Consider the following 24,657-nt stretch of genomic DNA (forward strand, 5'->3'; position numbering starts at 1 on the left):
AAAAACACATTTCAGGGGGCCGGGGAGGGAAAGTGGGAGAAAAACAATGTTCAAGAACTGATGTACCCACTACCTCACCAATGTAACTGCAACCCCTCTATATATCACCAGACAATAAAATACTTTTTTTTTTTTTTAAAGGCTCTTCACAGTTCTCTTTTGGGCAATGTCACCTCTTAACATTATTTATTTATTTTTGTCGGTTGTGGGGCTTGAACTCTGGGCCTGGTTGCTGAGCTCTTCAGTTCTACCACTTTAAGCCACAGAGCCACTTCAGTTTTCTGGTGTTTAATTGGAGATTTGTCTCAGGAACTTTCATGCCTCAGCTCTTTTGAACCATGATCCTCAGATCTCAGCTCCTGAGTAGGATTACAGGTATGAGCTACCAGCTCCTCTTCCCCCACCCCTTCCCAGCTTTACTGAGGTATGGTTGACCCTTTTAAAGGTTATATACATTTAGATGTTAAACTGAATAATTTATACATTATGAATTACTCATTTTAATCAAGCTAACATACCTAAAATCGCATCACATAGTTACCTTTTGTGTTTGGCAAAAAGACTAAGATCTACCCCTCTTACCAAATTTCAAGTATGCAATGAACATGTTAACACATTGTATGCAACTGCAGAATTTGTTCACTTTGCATGATGGAATTTTCTATACCCTTGATCAAATCCCCATTTCTCCCTCACCATCAGTCTCCTTCCAACCCTCCCCCCCTTTCTTTTGTTAGTCTTGGGGCATGAACTCTGGGCCTGGGCTCTGTCCCACCTGAGCCATAGCACCATTTTCCCCTTTACTTTCAGGATAGGATTATCCAGGGAATTTCACCACATTCCCTTCCTCCTACACAGGCATATCCTCTCCCCATCTAGAGAAATGTATATTTGATACAACTGTTGAACCTATATTAACATATCCTTGGTCCTCAAAGTTTATAGTTCACATTAGAGTTTACTCTTGATCTTAGACTTTGGATCCTGTCATCAAAATACCTGACATGGGGCGGGGAATTTTGCCTAATGGTGGACTGCTTGCCTAGCATGCACCAAGACCAGGGTTTGATTCCTTGGTACCACATACATAAGAAAAAAGCCGGAAGTGGTGCAGAGGCTCAAGTGGTAGAACTCTGGCCTTGAGAAAGTCCAAGGACAAGGAAAGTGCTCAGGCCCTGCGCTCAAGACCAGGATTGACAAAAAAAAAAAAAAAAAAAAAAAAAAAAGGGCCGGGAGTTTGGCCTAGTGGTTAAAGTGCTTGCCTAGCATGCATGAAGACCCGGGTTTGATTCCTCGGTACCACATACATAGAAAAAAGTCGGAAGTGGTGCTGAGGCTCAAGTGGTAGAGCTCTAGCCTTGAGAAAGTCCAAGGACAGTGCTCAGGCCCTGAGCTCAAGCCCAGGACTGGCAAAAAAAAAAAAAAAAGCCTGACATTAACAAAGCAAAGGAGAAATTGTTCTTTCTACTCTGGGTTTCAGAGGCTTCAGTCCCTCTGGGCAGGGAAGGTAGAGCAGAGCTGATAAACTCTGTGGCATCCAGGAAGCAAAGCAGATCAACTAACAGCTAGGCAGACAAGAAGCAGAGAGCCTAGCAGCTAGAAGTCAGAGAAAGGTACAGCCTCTAAAGACCTGCTCCGAGGGACCATCTCACAACCAGACAAGGAGTTCTGCCCCCTCCCAATAATATATTCAAATGTTGAATTCATCAAGGAATTAAAATATTCACTAGGTTAGAGCCTTGGTGAGTTAATCATCTCTGGAAATACCCTCACACTTTCTGAGAATCTTCCACTGTTGGATATAGCCAGCTCATTTATCAAAAATGGAAAAAGATGGGCCAGGAGTTTGACCTAGGGGTAGAGTGCTTGCCTAACATCTACAAAGATCCAGGTTCAGTTCCTTGGTACCATATACATAGAAGAAACCAGAAGTGATGCTATGGCTCAAGTGGTGGAGCTCTAGCCTTGGGAAAGCCCAAGGACAGTGCTCAGGCCCTGAGTTCAAGCCTCAGAGCTGGCAAAAAATTAAAAAAAGGGATATATATATGTGTGTGTGTGTGTGTGTGTGTGTGTGTGTGTGTGTGTGTGTGAAGGCACCTCACATTGCCACTTACGTGGCAAAACATTGGAAATATTCTAGACTAGGCAGGTGCTCTTAAGCCACAGGCTGGTCCTTAATATTAGAAATATCTAAAAAGCTTTCAGCCAAGGTAAGTAATGTGATGATGGCATCTAAGATTGGAAATGGGGGAAGAGGTCTAATTCACTGAGAAAAGAACAGAGATCACTGATATGCAAATATGTAAAATGGGCTCTACTTTGTAGAGCTATTTAAAAAAGACTAAGCCCTGAAATGTACAGACAAGAGAGAACCCTCCAAAACACAACACACACATACACACACACATTCTGCTAACCATTTTATGCACAATACTATTGAGTTAGTTTTGTATGTGATATTTTTTTTCCAAAAAAACCCTCACAAATTTTAAAACTATACTATTTCCTCTTACTTCCCCTTAGGAATAAAGAAAAATAACCAGAAAAAAGCAGGGTTGAAGGTGTGATTTAAACGGTAGATTGCCAGCAGTGATCAAGAAAACTAAACAAAGGTCAAACCCCAATATCAGAGGGGCAAACAAAAAGTTAAAAGCTTAAGGTTACCCAGGGCAAAAAGTTATCAAGGCACTATATCAACAAGAGAGCTGAGCATGGTAGGACACTTAGAGAAGGACTGAGGTCCAGGCTGGCCAGGAAGGAAGAAAGGAAGGAAGGAAGGAAGGAAGGAAGGAAGGAAGGAAGGAAGGAAGGAAGGAAGGAAGGAAGGAAGGCAGGCAGGCAGGCAGGCAGGCAGGCAAGGCTGGGGTGAGGAATCCATTAGAGTGAGGTAAGAGTTTGTATCCCTGACTCAGAAGAGGAAAAAAAGATGTGTGTAGTTTATCTGCACAAGGTTCGAGCCTCCGTGAGTCTTCCACAGCCTTTGAATTTGCTGTGGAATAGAAAGGGGTTGGGGAGATGCTTCATAGTGGTACATGAAGCCTTTTTTTTTTTTTTGATAGTCCTGGGGCTTGAACTCAGGGCCTGGGCACTGTCCTTGGACACTTTTTGCTCAAGCCTGGTGCTCTGCCACTTGAGCCACAGCGCAGCTTCCAGCTTTTTCTGTATATGTGGTACTGAGGAATCAAACCTAGGGCTTCTTGCATGCTAAGTGAGTGAGCACACTACCCTAGGCCATGCTCCCTGAAATCATTTCTTATACCTCTCTGATGCTACACTGTTCATCCTCAGATCTCCTCTTCCAGGAAGCACTCTTGGGATACCCCACTATGTTATGCCCTTCCATCCTGGAAGGGGATCCTGGGATTTCCCTCCTCATGGTTCTCCTGGCAGCTCTTACCTGACACAGGTGCTAAGACCTTCAGGGTGGGGGGAGAACTCAGCTGGCTGAAAATCAGAAGATGAGTCTGGGTGGAGTGCATGCTGTGCATGCAGAACCTAGAAGGAGCATCCTTATACCTGGACAGAAAAAGAGCAGGTCTGAAAGGAGGTTGGGAGGAACTCGGGTGAATGAATGGTAGGCTGGAGGCGGCAGGATTGTATTACTCGGTTCATTGACCTATCTGTTCATGTTGGTGCAGCTCCAGGGGATTGAACCTGGGTGTTGTCCCTGAGCTTTTGTGTCTGGCTTTGGGGCGGTTAATTGGAGATAAGCGTCTCACTGACTTTCCTGCCCAGGGTGGCTTTGAACCAGGATCCTCATAGCTCAGCCTCCGGAGTAGATAGGGTTACAGACCTAGGCCACTGGTAAGCAAAGGTTTTAAGGTTTCCAGGAGAAATTGGTGTTTGAGAGAGTTTGCGAGAGTCTCTCCTTCATTTCCCCAATGTTTCTAGCAAGCATTATTGGTGCTGACCTTGGGGTCCCAGCCGTCCCCGACCCAGCGAGGTGAGGTCTGCGGCGGGAGGGGGGGGCGGGGAGACCTTAAACCTGAGCCTCCTTAAACGGGCTTTGGCGATGGGCGGAGCCAGGGCAGAAGTCTCGGTTCCCCGTCCCCTGGGCTGCTGCGAAACCCGGCTGCGAACCCGCCATGGCCTGGCTCCGGGCTGCAACCTGGGGGCTGTTGCCCCGGAGGGGCCGCTGCTCCGGGGGGGCGCAGGTGGGGAGGGTCCCAAGCGTCCGGGGGTCCCGAGACGCCACCCCTCCGCGGCCCCCCTCCCCCGCCCTTCCGGTGACTCGGACGACGTCTGCCCTGCAGGGCCGGCTCAGCCCCGGCTTCGTGGAGGCTCTCAAGTCGGTGGTGGGGGACCCCCACGTGTCCACGGCCGCCGCCGTCCGCGAGCACCACGGGCACGACGAGTCGATGCACAGGTAGGGGCGGGGGTCCCGGGCCGCGCCCCTCGGCAGCTGCTCTGGGGTGCCCCGTGCAGAAGGCCTGCCGGGTGGCCCGGGGCCGCCGTCCTGGAGGGGAGCGGGGACCTGGCCCGGCATGCCACGCCCTGCCCGCCCGCCCGCCCCTAGGTGCCAGCCGCCCGACGTCGTGGTGTGGCCCCAGAGCGTGGAGCAGGTCAGCCGGCTGGCGGCCCTGTGCTACAGCCAGCGCGTGCCCATAGTCCCGTTCGGCACGGGCACCGGCCTCGAGGGGGGCGTCTGCGCCGTGCAGGTACGGGGGGGGGGGAGGCAGCCATCCCCGAGTCCCCGGCCCGGCCTCGAGGGGGGCGTCTGCGCCGTGCAGGTATGGGGGGGTCCCCAGCCGTCCCCGAGTGCCCGGCCCCGCCTCGAGGGGGGACGGGGCCTGGCACGGGCCCTGCGCCCTCCCATCAGCTCCTGCCACGCCTGCCAGGGCGGTGTGTGCGTTAACCTGACCCACATGGACCGGATCACCGAGCTGAACGCGGAGGACTTCTCGGTGGTGGTGGAGCCCGGTGTCACCCGGAAGGCTCTCAACGCTCACCTGCGCGACACGGGCCTCTGGTTTCCCGTGGGTAGGCCGGGTACCTTGCCCTTGACCCCAGAGGGCTCGCTGGGGACGGGGCAGGGTCCCGGGTTTCACCACCCAAGGGCAAGGGCCACCCGCCTGCCCGGGCCGCCCCTCCCCAGCATTCTGCCCTCCAGACCCAGGTGCAGACGCCTCTCTCTGCGGCATGGCTGCCACTGGAGCCTCGGGCACCAACGCTGTGCGCTACGGCACCATGCGGGACAACGTGCTCAATCTGGGGGTGGTGCTGCCCGATGGCCGGCTGCTTCACACTGCGGGCCAGGGGCGCCATTTCCGGTGAGTGCCCTCTGCCCTGGGCTTCCTCTCCGGCCTGCCTCCCTCCTCCCGCCTCCCTCCCGGATGGATGGGCGGCCCTGGCCACGACTCTGGGGCCACTGATGATCCCGGCGTTTCTCACCCTTCACGGGGCTGATGTGGGGCCGGGGCCGGGGTCCAGGGGCTCTGGCCTATAATCCTAGCTACTTAGGAGGCTGAGTCTAAGGATCCTGGTTCAAAGGCAGCTAAGGAAGGAAAGCTCATAAGCCTCTTTATCGCCAGTTAACCACCAAAAAGCTAGAAGTGGAGCTGTGACTCAAGCGGTAGAGTCTTCGCTAGCCTTGTGCAAAAAAAGCTCAATAATAGTACCTGGCCCTGAGTTCAAACCCCAGGACAGGCGGGAGCAGGGTGCACACACACACACACACAGCTTTAGGTGGGTTGGATATGGGCTCAGAAGCAGCTCAGTGATGTCAGCTGGGGTCCTGGAAGGCCAGCCCAGGCTTTCCGGGTGCCTTGGGGCCCAGCTCCAGACTCTGGGCAGTCATTCCTCATGATTTGGGCCAGGGAACTCAGCTACTTCGTGTCCCTGGTGTACAGGAAGAGTGCAGCTGGCTACAACCTCACAGGGCTGTTTGTGGGTTCTGAGGGGACCTTGGGCCTCATCACATCTGCCACTCTGCGCCTGCATCCTTTCCCGGAGTCCACAGTTGCTGCCACCTGTGCATTCCCCAGTGTCCAGGCTGCGGTGGACAGCACTGTGCAGATCCTCCAGGCTGCAGTGCCCGTGGCCCGCATTGGTGAGCAGTCGAGGTGGGGTCCGTGGAAGAGGCCCCTCTCACAACCTGGCCTCATCTAGCCATCTGTTTTCCTGGTCTCAGAGTTTCTGGATGATGTCTCAATGGATGCCTGCAACAGATACAGCAGACTCAACTGTCCTGTGGCTCCCACGCTCTTCCTGGAGTTCCATGGCTCCCAGCAGACAGTGGAAGAGCAATTGCAGCTGGCAGGTGTGCTGGAGAGGGTAGGGTTGTGAGGCTTACCTTGGTGTCAGGCCCAAAGTCAACCTGCCTCCTCCCACTGCAGAGACAATCACGCAAAACAATGGAGGTTCTCAGTTCTCTTGGGCCCGTGAAGCTGAGGAGCGCAAACAGCTTTGGGCAGCACGCCATAATATTTGGTACGCACTCTTAGCTGCGTTTCCTGGCTGCAAGGTGAGCTTGGGACTGGGATGATGTTGGGGTCTGCACTTGGCCCATAAACCCTTTCCTCAACCCACTATACACAGAGAGAAAGCCGTGGGCTGAGACCAGCTAGAGGGCTGGGCCTGGCTGACTGGGCACCGGAACCCAGGCCACAGATTGTGCTACCCAGCTACTTACCACATGCTATCTAGAAGTGAATTGTCGGCCTAATGCTTGGGAGTCCTTACAGAAAGCCTTGCTCTGGGCTTTCTAAACCCAGAAGGAAGGAATCATGGAAGAAGAGAAGAGGTTAGACCAACCTGGAAGGCTGGACTCCAGGCAGGGCATGCCGATTCAGTAGTGTGGGTGCAGGAGGTTTGTACATAGTTGAGGGTAGGCATCCAGGGCAGGTTTGAAGGTCTGGCTCATGAGGCGTGGTAAACACACCCAGGCCAGTCACCTAGAGAAGAGCAGGCTGTTCACGTCCGTGAAGTCAAGAGCTGAAGCTACACCCCCGACCCACCCTTAACTTTGATCACAGAGCCCCCTTTACTTCAGGCAGGCAAGGGGTGATGGGAAGAAACTCATTGGCCCGTCTTCTGTCTCAGGGCTATTCCACGGACGTGTGTGTACCCATTTCCCGGCTGCCTGAGATCCTGGTGCAGGCCAAGGAGGAGCTGAAGGCCTCGGGGCTCACAGGTTCTGCCCACTCACCACTATGCTGAGGGAGGGGTTAGGATTGACTAGACCAGGGCCAATGGCAGCTCTGTACTCTGGCCCCCAGGAGGCATTCTTGGGCATGTGGGTGATGGCAACTTCCACTGCGTCCTGATGGTCAAGCCAGATGATGCTGAGGAGCTGCATCGAGTCAAGGTCTTTACAGAAGGGCTGGGAAGGTAGGAGCTGAGCTGGGGAAGGGGGAGTGGAGGGAAGGCAACGGGAGTCAGAGTAACAAGGTTGCTGAGAACCCCTGCTCATGGCACCCTAGGAGAGCACTGACACTTCACGGGACGTGCACCGGGGAGCATGGCATCGGGCTGGGCAAGCGGCAGCTGCTTCAGGAAGAGGTCGGTACTGTGGCCCTGGAGACCATGCGGCAGCTCAAGGTCACGCTGGACCCCCGTGGCCTCATGAACCCTGGCAAGGTGCTGTGACAAGCTTCAAGTGCTTGCTCTACAAACCTCCAGACCGCAGAGCCCTTGTCCTGGAAGCTTCCAAGGATGGACAGTGACTACGCTGCCAGCTAGTCTTGTATAGCAGGAGCAGAAAATCAGAGAGTGAGAAATGAGCCTCTCCCTGCTCCACTTTTGGCTTTTTTTTTTGGCCAGTTCTGGGGCTTCAACTCAGGGCCTGCAGTCTGTCCCTGGGCCTCTCTGTGCTCAAAGCTAAAACTCTAGCACCTGAGCCCAGCACTACTTCAGCTTTTTCTGTTTATGCAGTATGGAGGAATTGAACCCAGGGTTTCATGCATGCTAGGCAAGCACTCCACCACTGAGCCACATCTCCAGCCCCTCCACTTTTAGCTTTTTGATGGGTTACTGAAGTCTCACAAACTTGCCTGCCTGGCCTGGGAAACCATGGTCCTCAGATCTCAGCCTCCTGAGTAGCTCTGCTTACAGGTGAGAGCCACTGCCAGCCAGCCCCTCTCTGCTCTTACACATCCTAGCCCTGGTTTGGACACATGTCGTGGGCTCACCTGAAGACTAAGATGATGTCCCTCTACAGAGGCCTTCCCACCTCTAGGCCAGGGATCCTTCATCCTACACTTGACAGGAATATTCCTTTCCTAGAATGGGGAGTTACTCTTCTCCCTGTCCCCCCACAACTTATCTGCACCCCATTGCCATGTCAGGGGAGCAGTAAGCACCACCCCCATATCCACCGTCTCCTCTTCAGGTTCTAATCTTTGTTTTGAGCCTTGTCCTCTGACAGAGAAACTCGGGGAAGAAGGTGGTGCGCAGGCTACAGAAGCAAGTCAGGTCCCTGTCCCAACTCTTCGGCTTCTGGGAGCCTCAGGCTGAACCCCAACCTATGGTGGACATTAATTTTGGCAGCCCCCCCACCAGGCCTGGACCAGGCCTGAGAATACCACATTCTGGAAGCTGCTGCTTCATTAGAAATGAAAGTGAGATCCTCCTTCTTGTACCACATCTCTCCATGTTGCAATGTATGGCATGACCAGCTTCTGTCCTCAACATGAAGCCCTGTCCACCCTGGGCCTGCCTGTCTTAGGATTCCCCAGGTCTGAGCCTGTCTGGAGCACTTGGCAGTTGTTTCTATTAAGCCCACAAGAGGGCGCCTGACACCATCTGCTCTGGGCCTCAGCTGTCCAGCACTCTACTGTCTTACAGCCTGTAGCTCCAAGCCCTGGTCCATTCACTTCCCAGGATGGAGGTGCATGGCCAGTTTCTAATCTCCCACCTCCTGCAGGTCCTAGTAGCTCACGGTGCTGTCCATGTCTCCCAACCTGGCCCCCTCAGGAAAGAAGCGAGGCGAGGGATGTGGGAGTCAGCAGGTGGGCAGCAGCAGGCAGCCTCCAGAACCTGGAGAGCCCAGGCTCTCTCCAAAATCCAACTTCAGTTCTTGCAATCCCACCCCTGGCTTCTTGTCACCCCTCTTCCAAACCACTATTGGAAGTGAACAACCCCCCAAACTGGTCCAGGCTCGTCCTATAAACACTCTTCAACCCCCTCTCCTTCCAAGCAGATTGCACCCCTTCCCCCAGCCCACCATAACTGAGCGGAGGCTGTCCTGATTTGATGTGCCTTCTAACACCTGGCAGCTAGTATCTGCTAGGCAAATGCCATTTCCCAACAATTTCTCTTAAGAAAAATTCTAAACATACAGAAAATTTGAAATAACCACATTGTTCTGTGAAGATTCAATAATAGACATTTTTTTTTTTGCCAGTCCTGGGCCCTGAACTCAGGGCCCGAGCACTATCCTTGGGCTTTCTCAGGGTTAGAGCTCTACCACTTGAGCCACAGCACCACTTATAGCTTTCTTCTATGTATGTGGTACTGAGGAATTGAACCCAGTCTTTGTGCATGCTAGGCAAACACTCTACCACTAGGCCAAACTCCTGGCCCAATAATAGACATTTTTGTCTTACTTGCTTTGTGTGTGTTTTGGGGAAAAAATCTGGAGTTAGGATTATACATGCCTCAAAATCATTCACCTACATAATTTTATCTCAGAATAAAAACATCTTATGACTTTGTACACTATTAAGTAGCTGTTACATGAGTGGTTTCCAGGAGGGCTTGTGTCTAGGAAAGCATGCCGGGCCTCCTGGCAGAGCAGCAGCACTCACCTTTGTCTCTCCATGTCCTCTCTACTGTCACAAAGGTGAAAAGATGCTTTCTGGATGGAAAGTGACAAACACCAGCTCTACCTGGGGAGCCCAGACAAACCCTAACCTACCTCCGTACCAAGGCCCAGCAACTTGGACCTGAATTCAGAGGATATAGCAGCCAGCAGGGGGCTGTCATGTGCCAGGTGGGAGCAGAAGTCACTGGGGGAGGAGACCAACATCCTCCCCGGAGACTGGAATAGCACCTAGTGTGGGCCCCAGCTTTGTCCCACCCGGCTGCCAGTCACTGGGCTCAGCCATGGCACTGCCAAAGCAGCCAGATTCTTGCTACCATCGTGGGCACACACAGCCTCTATTTCCAGGCCCAGGGTCAGACAAGGAGACTTCCTTCTTGCTGGTGGAATTAAATATAGAACAGGGAGACACAGTTGCTAGGCAGAAACAGGAATTGCTGTGAATAGAACAGTGCCCTTTGCTGTGACAAAGCTCCAAGGAAGCCCACTGCACATGTGCCAGGCCTTCTGGGCCAATCCTGACCTTCACGATGGCCTCTGGGTCGCATTTTGTCCCCACTTCTCACATGGAATCTGAAAATCAGATGAATAAAACAGTACCCCCGGATCATTCTTCCAAGTAGAGAGTCCAAATGCAGAGAAGGGCCCACGTTCTGACTGCTAACTCTCAGCAGTGTCCCTCGGTTTCTACTCCAGGTAGGCCTCCACTCTTGACACCCAAGGCACCAAAATCTCAATGTCTTCAGTTCTTTGAGCATGTTTCTTGCCTTGCCCACTAGCTTGCAATGAATGTCCTTGTATAGAGTGAAGAGACTAAAGAGCCAGAGGCCCTGGTGGCAGCACAGTCCAGACTTGTAGACTGGGAGGACTGAGCCCTGAAGCTACAGCAGAAGCAGACCTGGGAAGGATCAGGCCAGAGGTGTGGAGTCTTCCTTCTCTTCAGCTTCCCTTGACTGGTTCTGCAGGAGGCCCTGAAATGCAGCTTCTGGAGCTTGGCTCTGAGGCAGGCCAGGCATGGACTGCTACCCCGCTGCCCAGAGCTTCCGGCCCAGTCTGCTGTTTGCCAACGTTTGAGAGCTTGAGTAGCTGGTTCTGGTTCAAGGGCTCTGAACTGGCTCAGCTCCAAAGCAAGGCCTCTTCCTGGGCCTTCAAGAAGCATGCCCATGAGTCAGCACTCAGATGAGAGGGCTTGACAGCAACAGGCAGGCAGGGCAGAACATGGTACAAGAAGCAGAGGCTTCTAGAGAGGGTGCTGGCACCTAGTGTATGTGTGTGTGTGTGTGTGTGTGTGTGTGTGTGTGTGTGTGTGTAACCCACATGCTTGCATCCTCCAGTGATCTCTGCAGGAAACTTCCATCATGATTACTTCACAGATAATGGCAGGTAGGTTCCATGTGCTTAGATGAGCATGTAGGATGCACACCTAAACCACTACTTCCTTCTGCACAGCTGCGGCTATGGGAGCTGACGGCCTATGAAGGAGGCAGGTGTGGGGGAGGGCATGGGCCTTGCCCCCATTCTTACTTGTATGGCAATACTTCATTAAAATAAAATCACACAATGCATCTTTTGTTAGACATTATTTTAATACCATATCAAAACACCTTGACTAGTGAAGAAAGGTTTTCTCCCAAGCTTTGAACATTGTTTCTTTTTTTGTATTTTAATATATAAATACAGAAACCTATCTTGCATGGGCTGATCCACATATGAACATCATGGCTAGATGTTCTCAGAGAACCTGAAAACAGGTAGTGGTACATGTTTCTTTAGTAAAGTCTTTTGCTTGTCTGTTTTAAGTTTTCTGGGGAAAAAAAAAATCCATAAGGGCCTAAGAAGAATGTTCAGATATTTTTGCAGTACACTTGCGATTGTTGAATCCTCTGAACTGACCAGAACAAGGAGAAAAGAAAGGGGAAGACATGAGAATGGGGTGGGAGAAAACCCTCCATGGGCGTTTGTTTTTGGCAATGAAATCAAGTGGCTATCAGGATTCTCAGGGGGAGAAAAAGTGCAAAACTAAAGCCAGAAAAAAATATATTATATATATGGAAAACCAAGACCAAAACCCCAAGGTAGAGAGGTTGGTGGTGCAGAGAACCAACTGGGAGGCTGGGAAAGGAAGGGACACTGCCTGCCATTAGGGCGCTGGCAGCGAGGACATGGCTATGTGTGGTTCTGTCACTGAGTGGGTCACAGCTGGGCAGCAAACAGCAATCTGTAAACATCACGAGGGAAAACACCAGTCGACACTAGACTTTTTTTATATAATTTTTTGTTGTTTGTAAACACTTTAAAGACAGACCCACACACTTTTCAAAGGTGAAAAAGAAAATGCCCTTTCCCCTCATGGGTGGAGGGGGAGGGGAAGGATAGCAGTAGATTCGCTCTTCTCTCAGACTCGCTCTCATCTGACTGGGTGTCCTCGAGGAGGAGGGAGGACCGATTTCTGGAAGTCAGTGCAGAAGGGGTGCCCTGTTCCTTCTGGGGGTCCCAAGCTCAGCTCTGTTCAGTGTCTGAGGAGCCTCCTCCCGGGAACAGGGGCTGTCTGTCCCTGTGTGAGTCAGAAGAAGTCAGTTGTGCTCCGTCTGGCCGAGGGCCACGGCTGTATCCCATGGCAGCAGCAGCACGTCCCACCGAGGGCAGGCTGGCAGGGAGTCTGTGGTTCGGTCCAGGCAGGTCCCCCAGAAGCCAAGCAGCATGCTGGGAATTTGGCCTGCACTATGTGGCCAGGCTCCACTCCCTCTGCCTCACTCTTGCCCTTGCTTTTTCTTCTCCCCTTGCCATCAGATTTTTGAGGTGAAGGTAAAAAGAGCAAATGTCCCCGATTTGTCTGACATCAGCTGTTCTGGACATTTACTTGGAATAAATAAAATAAACCTAACAAAACAAAATAGAGAGAGAGCAGAAAGAAAATAGGCCCCCACTCTTTGGATGTGAGATTAGGTAGAAACAAACTTTTGTTTTTTTTTTCTGGAGCTTGTGTTTATTTGCTTACCAGAAAAAAAGAAAATGTCAGCCCAGAACTGAGAAGGAACAGGTAGGGCGAAGGGCAGGAGAGGGTAGCCAGCAGTAAAGACGCCCTGGGAGGAAATGGCAGGGGGGGTGTGGTGTAGTGTGCTGCAATCAGGACCCTGTGCTATGGGACAAAGGGGCTGAGTCTGGCTTGGAAGCCTGAGAGTCCCCTGCGAGCACAGTGAGGAAGGCGGCCTGCAGGTGAAAAAGCCAGCTGTGGAATGACGGCTGGTGAGCCTCTGAGGTGGACAACGCACAGATCCCATGGGCTATTCAATGAGTGCATGTCCATAAGACGACAGGAAATGATTCTCCATCTCTAGAGAAGTGGAGACTCTAAGAGGTGAGTGAGAATGAAGCATACCTGGCTGTAAACCCAGCACCCAGCTAAGGGCTCATCTGCTTCTCCTCACGCTTCCTCAGGGAGATTTGCCTTAGATGTTGGGACATACTGGTCTTTCCCCCAACCAATTCCATTTCTTCGTGGGCATGTTTATCCTATCACAGAAGATCCTTCCCTCTGCTTCCTCTGCATGTCAGGGCAGCCCCCCCGCCCCTCCAACAGGCCCTCAGCAACTCAACCCTGAGCCTGGAGTCCCTTTGTGTATGGGCTCACCTTTGAGAGGAGTCGGCAAGCAAGCCTGGCAGGGTCAGTCTGCAGGGTGTTCTGGACAAGATCTGTTCACTTCAAACCATGAGTCTATGCAACTGTGGGGCAGAGGGGGGCAAGAAGAACCACCTTAGCTCCTGCCAATGGGTCAGGACAGGGTCAGACTCCTGACAGGGTTTTCTAATTCCCTTCTGAAAGGGCCCCAGGGAAAAACTACTCTGCCCCCTTTCTGAAGCAGGGAGAAGGGACTTGGCAGTGGGGAGGATGGCCGGCACAGGCTCAGGGGGATCTGGCATTGCCTGAAGGAGTGGCCTTGAGGCCCACCTGCAGGAAGCCTGGCAACCGCTGCAGGGAGAAGGTGAGGGTGAATGGACTGAGGCTGGCTGGTCCATGACCAAGGTTTTAAGGGCAGGCAATGGCAAGCAGACTTGGGAGGCTGGTTTGACTCCCGGCTGTGGGGTCCTAAGACAGCCTCCTCCTGGCCAAGACAGCAGCTGCATGGCTCCCTTCCCAGGCTGCGTCTTTTAAGTCTACCCAGCTTGGCCACAAAGGTGAAAGGTGGCCAGACCCTAGAGCTCTGATTAAGCTGAATAAGTGAGCCATGGAGGGGCTTACAATAAAGTCTGGATCCCCTGTGTTTAAAGAGGATTGTGTGCACCAGAGAAAGAACAGTAGATGCCCCAGGACAGCGACTAGAATTTATAAACCAACACCTGGGCATTTTCAACTCAGATAATCTGCACACATTTCCCCTAGTGTCAAGGTGCACGCGTGCGTGCATGTGAGTGTGTGTGTATTTTTTCCCTTCTTCTTCTGCTTAGTGCCCCCTGGGACACCTCCAGACTATGAATCAGTTCTCTAGACCAATTGTGCGCAGACACAGCCATCATCCTGTAGACCAATGGCCCAGGCTGGACTTGGAAAAGCCTATGTGCTGGGCAGCAGCGCAGAGCTGGAGGAGGAGAGAGCAGGTGACGAGCACGGGAGCACAGAGTGTCCTCCTGTCCTGGGCAAGGAGGTGTCTTCTTTCCAGTTGGGAACAAGAACAAGGTTCTTCCTGGAGGCTGAGGACAAATCTTGGCCCTGCTAATTATAGCAGTGTGTGCCCATAGGTAGTGGCTCTGCTACCTCCTGCTCCTCTGGAGAAAAGGGCAAACACAAGGCAGCAAGGACACCCTCCGCATCGCCTCTCTTACCTCAGGAGCAAAGGGCTTATGGAGGAAGGAAAGCCAAGCTCTAGACCCAATCCTGACTATCTCAGACCTGTGGGGTTCCATGATGCAGAGTTGGTGTCACCTATGCCTTGCCCTTGGGTGCTTAAACCCTCTGTCAGCATAGTCGGATAATGCCCCTAGGAGGCCAGCCTCTGGCCGGAGGTCTATCCTCAGGATGTGACTGAGCCACCCCCACCAGGCCCACGTACCTTTTGTGATAGATGCACAGGCAGGGCAGTCTGGCTATCGTGTCCCCCTGAAGCAGCTCCTCCAGGCAGATCACGCACTCACCCGCATCTTTAGTCAGCACGTCATCTGCAAGGGAGACAGGGAAAGAGGGCTAGCAGGAGGGGGCACAGAGCAGGCACAGGTCTAGGGACTAGGTGGATGACACAGAAGTCTGAAAGAGACCTTGAACTTAAACTCCTCCACCCCACCCCTACCCTGTGGAGACAAGATATATGCACCCAATGTGGGAACCAAAAGGGCAGCACAACACAAGCAGTGTCCTTCACGCGGACTTTTCCTTACACACCTCCATGTACCAGCTCCACTGCTTGAGACAAGAGCAGACTGGAACTTTCATTTTACTCTCAAGTGCACTGAAAGGGCAAGAGGGGTGGCTTGGTAGACGGCATGATGCAGGCCCTAGGTGGTGGATGTATGGATGTTTACCATAGGTTGCTTTCAATATTGCATTATATTTGCTACTTTTCATGATCAAATATAGAAGCGAGAGGAAAGCTGACCTAGTTTTGAGAGCATGGTCATCCCATAGACATTCTTAGCCATTTCTTCCTGGTACCCTCACATGGACATTCAGGCTGTAGCCCTGTGCTCCTTCCTGCGCCCCTCAGGACTCAGAGTGTAGCAGCCCTCCTGACCTAGAAGAGCCTCCCTATGTGACGGCAGGCTGAGTTTCCCCTCACCTTTCTCCTACAGGCTGTGTGCCTCTGGAGCAAGTCAGACATCTCTGAATTCTAAACAGCACAGCCTCCCTTGCCAGCTGTGTTCACCCCCATAGGTTATCTGTCCGACAACAGCCCCCATAGCCTCCATAGGTGACAGATCTGAGGACAGGGGAGGCAGAAATAGATTCGGCTTAGGGGCTTTCTTCCTTAGCATGACTGAATTTATGTCTCCTCTCTCTTCACAATGCAGGGAAAGACAGCAGACAAAAGGGTGAGTCATTTCCCTAGGAGATCTGGGCCTTCAAGGACTGAGACTTGTATACCTGTCAGTTATACAGCTTCTCCTGATCACTTCATGAGCAATTTTCTGTGCTTTCCCTAGCAGCCTGGGTCAGGACACTGGTGGGAAGAAGTATGCAGCTGCCCTGCCACGAGGGGGAAACACAATCCACTGGGAATGAGGCTGCAAAAGGCCACAAAGAGGCTCCTGGGAGTAGTGGGAGAGACTTGGAATTGGACCATTTGGGGGAACTGGTAGTGCCCACATCTAGCCCAGTACTCAGGGAATAGCATTCTTCCACCACAAAAGGCCTGCAAGAGGTGGGCTGTGTGTGAGCTAAGTAAACGTTCCTGTTTGGAGGCTCTGAGAGTCAGTAGTTCCCAGGTATCTGGGGGCGAGATATCGCTGAAGTATGGTTATCCAGCAGACTTCTACCCTCATCTGACAGAATAAGGGCGAGGCCCACTGCTGGAGTAAAGCTCTGGAGGGGGGAAGGGAGAAAAACAGTCAAGGTCTCTGAGCCAGCAGACACTGAGGTCACACTGGATTCAAGCACCCCTTGGCAAGCTCAGAAGCCAAGACAGAGGGGCTTAGTAAGTGCTGGACAATGAGAAATGCAGGAACGAAGTACAGCTTTCTGCTTTTGTGTCTGCGCATTGTCTTGTTGCCTCTCAATCTGCTTCCAATCTTCAAGTGGTCTTGAAGATTAACTGAGGTTACACTGGGTTCAAGCACCCATGGGCAAGCTCAGAAGCCAGGACAGAGGGGCTCAATAAGTGCTCAACCAATGCAACCAGAGGGCCAGCATTGGTGCTCCAGGCACATACCTGGCTTGCAAAAGCAAGCAATGTCTGGCCAGAGGAGAGGCAGGCCTAGCTTGTGTGTGTTTGTGTGTGCCTGAGAGCACGTGCACATGCACTACTGTCTGCACTTCCAGCCAGACCACAGACCAACCAGAGGGCAGACAAAGCCCTCTGGACCCAAGCGGGTGTGATGCTGGGATGAGCTGAGGTGGTGAGGGCATACTTCTGCTCCCTGGGAGACCAGATAGTGCTTCTGACAGCTGCTGTTGTCAGAAGAGGTACAGCGCCCCCCATTTCTCTGAGTCAGCTATACACCAAGAACCTTACATGTTCCAAGAAATCCTAAAAATCCAGAGTCCTTGCCTACTTCTCTCCTTTCACTTTTCTTCTTCTTCCTCTGGGGCTGGAAACCACCACCCATTCTCACAGACTGCTTCCAACGTTCCCTTTTTGTGAGGCGTGCAGAGCTGGGTGTGGAGCTACCCAGATGCTGGGTGGACAAGGCAGACTGAGAAGCAGTTGGGGATGCCGAGGTGTTTCTGCCCCTAGAGAGCTCTCGTAATGAATTTCCTCAAGGGACTCTCAGGGCTGCAGGTGGGCCAGGGCTTGAGGGAAGTGCCCAAAGGCACGTTTCTGCCAGCTGGCTGGGGGCGGGGAAGGCTGGTGAGCTGCTCTGAGTCGGCAGTGAGGAGTGAGAACATGCACATGCTTTTCCCTTCTGCCCTGTGGCAGCTAAGGAGAAGGTGGAAGCCAGAGGAAGAGAGAACCCTTGCACAAGATGAAAGTCCTGGTTTCATTGCCAACTTAGGTGCAAGAGAGGAGTGCCTCTGAATCAGGTGCAAAGCTGCTGGCATCTGCTGAGGGACAGGACAAGCCAGCAACACTAGGGCCAGACTTTGAGGCTCCCTCCTTAGGAATCTGGGGAGCTCTAGTCTTCAAAGGGGAGATCCTAAGCAGAGGGCATCCCCTGCCAGCTGTAACCCATCCCAACACCCTAAGACTGTGATGGTAATCAATTAGTTGTTTTGCTGAGCTAGGCTGCAATAAGGACAGACCAGGGTCTGCCAATTAAAGCACAGGCCTGGCATGTCCAACTTCCCATAGCTCCCCTAAGTAGTGCCCTCTCCCCTGGCCACAGTTTCTGGTTTTTAACACTGGCACTGAGTACAGTTGGTCAGCAGTGGCTAGGAACACTAGGTTAGTGCCCCCGCCCTGTTGTTCCCCTCACCCCGAGTAGAGGGAGCCTTAGGACAGACACCTCCACAGTTGCCAGACTTCACCACTGCTCCAGCATCTAACAATAGCTCTGGGCAAAGCCCCACTTGGGACTGGGCCAACACTCCAGCCAAGATGCAGTTACCCAGGCCTGAGAAAGGGAGGGCACATCCACCCCAACCACGAAAGCTGCAAGAGCAAGAGAGGACTGATGCAGGAGGACCTGTTTGCCCAGGTGTCTGGCTCAGGGTAGACTGGCTATTGGAGGCCTTTTGTTGTTAAGGAAGCTAGGTTCCCTTTCTTTTAAAGCTATACAACATTTCCAGAACCCTGAAAAGGCAGTTATCTGTGGCACAGAAGGGGAGGGCAACTTGAGCCAAGAAGTAGACAGGAGTCTGTACTCTAGAACAGAGATAAGAGGGTAGGGGTTTCCTGAAGCAGCAAATCACCTGCCCCACCAGACTCTCCCAGTGCAGAGGAGTCCTAGAACTGCACCCCTAAACCTTCTGACCACGCCACAGTGTCAGGAGTCTCTTCTGTTGGAACAAAGATCGGATCTCTATCCCAGGCTACATTCTGCTAAGTCAGGTAGTTTGGTGGTCAGAGTTTACGGCATATTTTTCAAGGCCAATGCCGTAAGTCTCAGAGCCACAGAGATACTGGGAGAGTTAGTAAAAGGTCCACAGAAGCTATCCACACATTTACCCAGAGGGCTCCCATTTTTTCCTTCCCTCTAGCACAAACACAGCACCCTCACCTCCAGAAGTGAGGTGAGTCCTAGGTTTAGGGCTGCAAGGAAAGTCAGAAGGAGAAGCTGTCTAAGAGTTAAGTTCTTTAGGGTCCATCTCTCCCTACCCCCACCTCCAGGAGAGGTCTGCTATCCACAAGCCTCCCAGCCAGGTATGTGCCTGGAGCACTAGGTGCTGGCACTCACTTTCCTCTGGTTGCATTGGTTGAGCCAGTTAAACTGGTCTTGCTTTTCCTAAGTTAAAAAAAAAAAAAATCTGGCAGGCAGCTCCTGGAGGCCTTCCAACCTTCTGCTCAGGCCAGCCCTTATAATAAGAAAAATACTACTCTCTATCTGCTGCATTTAGGAAGTTTCTACTATTTTTCTTGGATGGTTAACTGAATTTCAACTTATTCAATCATTATATATTTTTAAAATTTTTTCTCCAATTAGTGCCAGCAATTGTGAAAGGTAGGTGTGTGTGTGTGTGTGTTCATGTGCACAGATGGAAGTTTCCAAAGACTACACATTAGAGTGACTTTTTTTTTTTTTTTTTTGGTGGTGCTGGAATATGCCTGGACATTCTAGGCAGGTTCTCTACCATGAACTACATTCTCAGCCTTACTGACTTCTTAAGAAAACAGAACTTGCCACCATGTGATTAAGCCTTACCCTGCCTCTTTCCAGAAAGGTTCTGAAAGCTCACACCTCAGAGACTTGTTCAGTTTCTTTACTTTTTTTTTTTTTTTAAGTAGAAAAGTAATGTGAAGCTGGTAATGTTAGGATCCCGAGGAATTGTGGGTAGAATGTTATAAGCAAAACCAAAATAAACTCTGATCATCTTTACAATAACAATGAAAAAATGTAAAGGAAAAATCCCGGAAAACAAAATAAACCTGGAACTCCTGCCCTGGAAGCTCTGGCCTGTGGCCCGACATGCCTGGAAGACTACGTTCCACACCAGTGTGTCCTCCTACTAGCTGCGCCCTGGTACCAGGAAGGGGTTTTTTGTTTGTTTGTTTTTTTCCAGGAAGGTTTAAACAAAAACAAAGACTGGCTATGAGGAGCTTCCACTTCAAAGCCTCTTTTCCATGTGAATCATGTGCCACAGGGTCCAGACACTGATTCTAAAGGCACTTTAAGACAATAAATGTGGAGATGACTGGCCTCTCAGCCTCTGGTGGTAAAGACTGGCCCTTGACTGAGGGTGCCAGTGGCTTACACCTGTCATCCCTGCTTCTCAGGAGGCTGAGGAGCTGAGGATTGGAGTTCAAAGCCAGTCCAGGGGACAGAAACTCCATGAAACTCTTATATCCAATCAACTATTTTTTAAAAGCCAGACAAAAAGCGTTATGGCTCAAGTGGTAGAGCATTCACCTTGAACAAAAGAAGCTCAGAGATAGCACCCAGGCCCAGAGTTCAGGTCCCAGGTCTGGCAAAACAACAACAAACCAAAGATTGGCCTTTGCTAGAACTTACCCACTCCTTCAAGCAGAGGTTGGGGGAAAATGAGAAACAATTTAAGAACAGTAATGGCTGTGCCTCAGATGGCCAGCCTGTCCTTCCACTAAGAGGTCCTTCCCCAGACTGCTGGTGGGGTGACGAGCAGTTCCAGACAAACAAATGTTGATATGGAAGAGGACCTGGGGGGACACTTCGGGGTGCCATGGGAAGTTCTTCGGGAGAAGGGCTGGAGATATTATTCACCTTTCCCATTCTGTACATTGGTGCGGGGAGACTCCTGACCCAGGGTGGCCCTGAGGTCACTTTGCCCTCCCCCCCCACCGCCGCCCCCATGCTGCTCCTGTAAAGTTCTCTCTGATGACTCCAAGAGCCAAGCTCTCTCAGGCCAAGTCTCCACTGAAGCTCCTTTGTGCTCTTATGATAGCAAAGGCAGTATTTACAGAGAGCTCCCCCTAATAACCCATAGAACAAAAAGGTCTTCATAAGGTCTTAACACATGGAGGGCTAAAGTGAATACAGCATTTGAGTCTATAACTGAGGGCTGTGAGACACCAGGGAGACTCTTCTCTCTCCAGGGTATCAAGAAGAGATGGTCAATAGGGACAATGATCATGCGAACCCCAAAATCATGTGACAGCAAATCCAGAGGCATGGCAGCCATCAGTCCCCTGGAGTGGCGGGGGTGGGGGTGGGGAGGAGAGGAGATTCTGGGCACCAGGCAGGGTCTAACAGGAAAAGCTATCATTGGGATACAGACAGGGCCATGTGCGCCCTAGAGCTGCCCAACCCGAGCAAAGGTTATCAGACAGCATGCACCAAAAGAAGTAGGTAATATGACTTCTGGCAACTAGAATCTTTTAGCTAAGAAAGTAAGTAGGGGATATAAGAATATGAAAGGACCGTCTCTAAGCTAAAAATACTTAAAAATCTGAAATTATTTTTTTGGTGTGGGTATCAAATGTAGGACGTTGTATACCCTATACATAACCACTTTACTACTAAGCTGTGCTTCTAGTCCTTGAAAAATTGAGTGGTGACATGACACTCAAAAAGTGCCCAATTTTGGATTTTGAATTCTCAAATTAGATGCTTACCTGTTAATATCTATGTAAATGCTCTACAATCATCACACTTCTGGTCCAAGCATTTCAGATATGGGATACTTAATCTGTAGTAGGCTTTTTTTTTGAACTTTGGGCTTTGCACTGTCCTTGAGCTTTCTCAGAATATGTTTTCAAGAGAACACAAGAGGATCAGATTTGTGAGATTTATTCCCCAGGACCACCTTTGAATCAGAAAACTTCCCTAGTCTGTGTATGGAAAGGGCACACATGATGCCATAAGAGTGTCCCCAGGAAAAGTCTACTGTAAGGATGGGGGCAGACTCCTCAGATTCTCAGAAATCTTTTCCTAGGTCCTGCTCTAACTCTAATGCAAGAAGCTGGGCCTGCACTGGGGGTAGGAGAGCACCCCTCAGATCCACAGCCTGTTCTTTTAGAGGATGAAGTTCTCTGACAAATGTAGTTTGAATTCTAAAATTATGAAGAACCTAAGAATGGGAAATCAGCAACCCCAGCAACCTGCTGATGGCCTTGCCTGTCCTAGGCAAGCACTGACTGAGTGCCAGGCTCTAAAGGGTTTTATGTGCAGGGATTGCCATCCCTACTTTGTGGATCAGAAAACAAGCTCTACTAAGGTTAGCAATTTGTCTAAGATTATAGTTAGTGAGTGGTAGAAGAAGGATTTCCAAATTCTTACTCAAAGGATACCAGGCACAGGCTGGGAATGTGACTTAGTGGTAGAATGCTTGCCTAGCATGCATGAAGTCCTGGGTTTAATTTCTTAGTACTGCAGAAACATAAAAAGTCAAAGTGGCCCTGTGGCCTAAATTGTAGAGTTTTAGCCTTAAACAAAAATTCAGGAACAGTACCCAGGCCATAAGTTCAAGCTCAGGACTTGGTGGGGCCTGGGTACTGTCTCAGATAGATGCTGACATTTATTTTGTTCCCAAAGACACCATATTGGGGTGATCTGAGTGTTACATAATCCCCAGGCCCTACCCTCTGCTGTAGTCAAGGCTCATTTCTAAGGCAACCTCCAGTTCCTAAGGGCTAAGACACAAACTCTGTCATGGAAGGGCCTACCCTGGTCAGGTACAGGAATAGGTGAGGAAACAGGGGGTAGGGTTGGGGGAAAGGAGGAGGAGGCAGAGGACTCAGTAGTGGAGAGTTTTCACCCTGGTCCACCCCCTCATCTGCCCACCCAGGTAGTACCTTTATCCCTCACCCAAGAACACTATGCCATAGCCCTTGTGGTATGACAGCTGTGTTTGAGAAGTGTTAGGAGCAATGGATGGCCCCCCAGAGTGCTCCCCAAAGTCATGAAGTAAAACAGCTGATTCAAGATGCCAGGTAAACAGAGCACAGGGTCTTGTGATGGGCCATTTTATCTCTAGAACAGTCTGGACTCATGTACCTAAAGACACTAGTTTGTCATTCCAACTTGCACTCCTCAGAATCCCTTCCTACACAGACATTTCTGATGGAAAGCAGCTGAAACTGTTAAGCCTCCCTCAACTGAAGGGTCCCCCCTAACTGGATGATAGATTCCCTTGACTGACCAGGAGGCTGGTGAGGCCCAGACCTTACCATTGTAGGAGAGGCGAGGTTTGCTCAGACACATTATAAAGTGCATTTCCATCTCATCAGAAGCCACAGACTTGGAGCAAATGGGGCACTTGAAACCTGAAAGAGAGGAAACACGGTAAATATCTTCAAATCCAAATATTCACCATAAACCTCAACCCACTCAGTGATGACGGTGTGTGGAGTCAACCACTATGCACAATGGCAATGTGAACAGACCTGGACCTGGCTTCTCTTCACTAAGTCACCAAGGCTTTGCATTTAGGGAATAGTGTTCACTAGTGTCCTTGTGATATATTCCTAGTAAACCCCCTTAGGAGGTTACTGATCCCTGACGTGAGCTTTTCATCCTGGGCTTGAACTCAGGGCCTGTGCACTATCCCTGAACTTTTTTTTGGCTCAAGGCTAGAGTTCTACAACTTGAGCCACAGCTTCTGGCTTCTTTGGTAGTTAATTAGAGACATGAGTCTCACAGACTTTCCTGCCTGGGATGGTTTGGAACTGTGATCCTCAGATCTCAACTTCCTAAACAGCTAGGATTATAACAGCTGTGAGCCACCGGTGTCTTTTAGTGTTTTCTTTCTCAATAGGACCTAGTAGACAATGAGAATATACCAAGGAAACAACCTGAAAAAGCTGAATAATAAGACTTTAATATCCTACCTCACAGCCCTCAGGTCTAGTGGCCTGAAATCACTAACACCATCATCATCAGTACCTCCACCCGCTCACCCTGGTCCACCCCTCATCTGCCCTCCCAGGTAGAACCTTTATCCCTCACCCAAGAACCCTTTGCCATAGCCCTTGTGGTATGGCAGCTGTGTTTGAGAAGTGTTAGGAGCAATGGGTGGCCCCCCAGAGTGCTCCCCAAAGTCATGAAGTAAAACAGCTGATTCAAGATGCCAGGTAAACAGAGCACAGGGTCTTGTGACTGGCCATTTTATCTCCAGAACAGTCTGGACTCATGTACCCAAAGAGTTTCATCAGGACTAGAGAGTTGGGCTGAAAAATTTCTGAGTTGAACTCTATTAAGCAAACCTCATCCCCTGACCTATTAAAATACATATCTAAAAATGAACTAGTTTCAATTTTGTCTTTATCAAGATGATTTTCAAACAAATAAATAATTTTCCATATAAAATCTACCCAAAAGGTCTACTGGCATTAAAAAGTTACTGATCTGTCTGCGCCACTTTGTACATATCACAGCTGCTCTCTTGTGATAATGATTCTTACCTTCCTGGTCTATACTTCCTAACATACAATAATTGCTGAACAGAATTCACTCTTTAAATTGTCAGTCAAGTTTTCCATACAGCATTTTATTTGACAACAGTAATGACGGGCTATAACGTCTCTTATGAAACAGATAAGTGGTCAAGTGTTCAGGGGCCACTGGTGCCACTCTGGGGACAGAAGCATTCACACCTTTCCCAGAGTCCCTCATGTGGCTGCCTGCTAATCTTTATGGAAAGCTGTGGCTGGATGACTTAAAGTCTTTAAATTCTTTTTCTCAGTGATACTAAATTGAACAATAGGGCCAAACACTTAAGACACAGGAGTTGTTTAACTATAGACACGCCATGGCATAGTCTACTCCTACTCCTTTCCTGGAAGATTCTCGGCATTCTGGGTATCCCAACTGAAAAGTCTTAGACATGTCGCAACTCAGGGACCCAGGAAGTCCAAACTTTAAGGAATGGCCGGTGCTAAGTTACAAGTCTATTTGTAACAAAACCAGAAGACTGAAAAGAAACTGAGGGATGCAGATGGGGTGTTCTAGCCTTGATTTTTTAGCATAACTGGATCTAAAATGCACCAGATGGATTATTTTCTAACTCAGTTTAGAATGTGCAGATCCAGTGCCACACATGAGATGGAGAGATGAGAAATGAACTTTGCTCTTCACAGAATGAAGTTGCTCTTGTCTAGTGTAAGTTCTGGTACACAAACGCTGTTTTTCCTTTCTTCTACTCAATTCAAAGATTTTGTAACACTACAAATGGCAACAGG

At 50.5% G+C, this 24,657-nt stretch overlaps 2 protein-coding genes across 3 annotated transcripts in view; one reads left to right on the forward strand and one right to left on the reverse strand.

The window, feature by feature from the left end:
* Positions 1-4,074: 4,074 nt before the first annotated feature.
* On the forward strand, positions 4,075-9,660 carry Ldhd (lactate dehydrogenase D). Its single transcript, XM_090357273.1, has 11 exons — positions 4,075-4,154; positions 4,254-4,366; positions 4,517-4,658; positions 4,839-4,980; positions 5,111-5,270; positions 5,850-6,049; positions 6,131-6,259; positions 6,336-6,463; positions 7,042-7,132; positions 7,218-7,329; positions 7,422-9,660. Exons 1-11 carry the CDS (start codon positions 4,086-4,088, stop codon positions 7,585-7,587), a joined length of 1,452 nt encoding a protein of 483 aa, XP_090213399.1. The 5' UTR covers positions 4,075-4,085; the 3' UTR covers positions 7,588-9,660.
* A 2,348-nt stretch (positions 9,661-12,008) lies between these two features.
* Znrf1 (zinc and ring finger 1) overlaps positions 12,009-24,657 on the reverse strand; it is an 86,453-nt gene continuing 73,804 nt past the window's right edge. Inside the window, exons 2-5 of one of the 2 annotated variants that reach the window (XM_090357319.1) lie at positions 22,648-22,743; positions 14,809-14,914; positions 13,392-13,483; positions 12,009-12,314 (exon numbers count right to left, since the gene is read on the reverse strand). In XM_090357319.1, coding sequence (XP_090213445.1) covers positions 13,426-13,483; positions 14,809-14,914; positions 22,648-22,743 — 260 coding nt within the window. In that variant the 3' untranslated portion in view covers positions 12,009-12,314; positions 13,392-13,425. Of the gene's footprint in view, positions 12,641-13,391; positions 13,484-14,808; positions 14,915-22,647; positions 22,744-24,657 lie in introns of both variants that reach the window. The other variant, XM_090357318.1, reaches the window with a different exon arrangement.

The sequence above is a fragment of the Megascapheus bottae genome, chromosome 24, assembly GCF_031878675.1.
Source record: "Megascapheus bottae isolate mThoBot1 chromosome 24, mThoBot2.hap1, whole genome shotgun sequence".
NCBI lineage: Eukaryota > Metazoa > Chordata > Mammalia > Rodentia > Geomyidae > Megascapheus > Megascapheus bottae.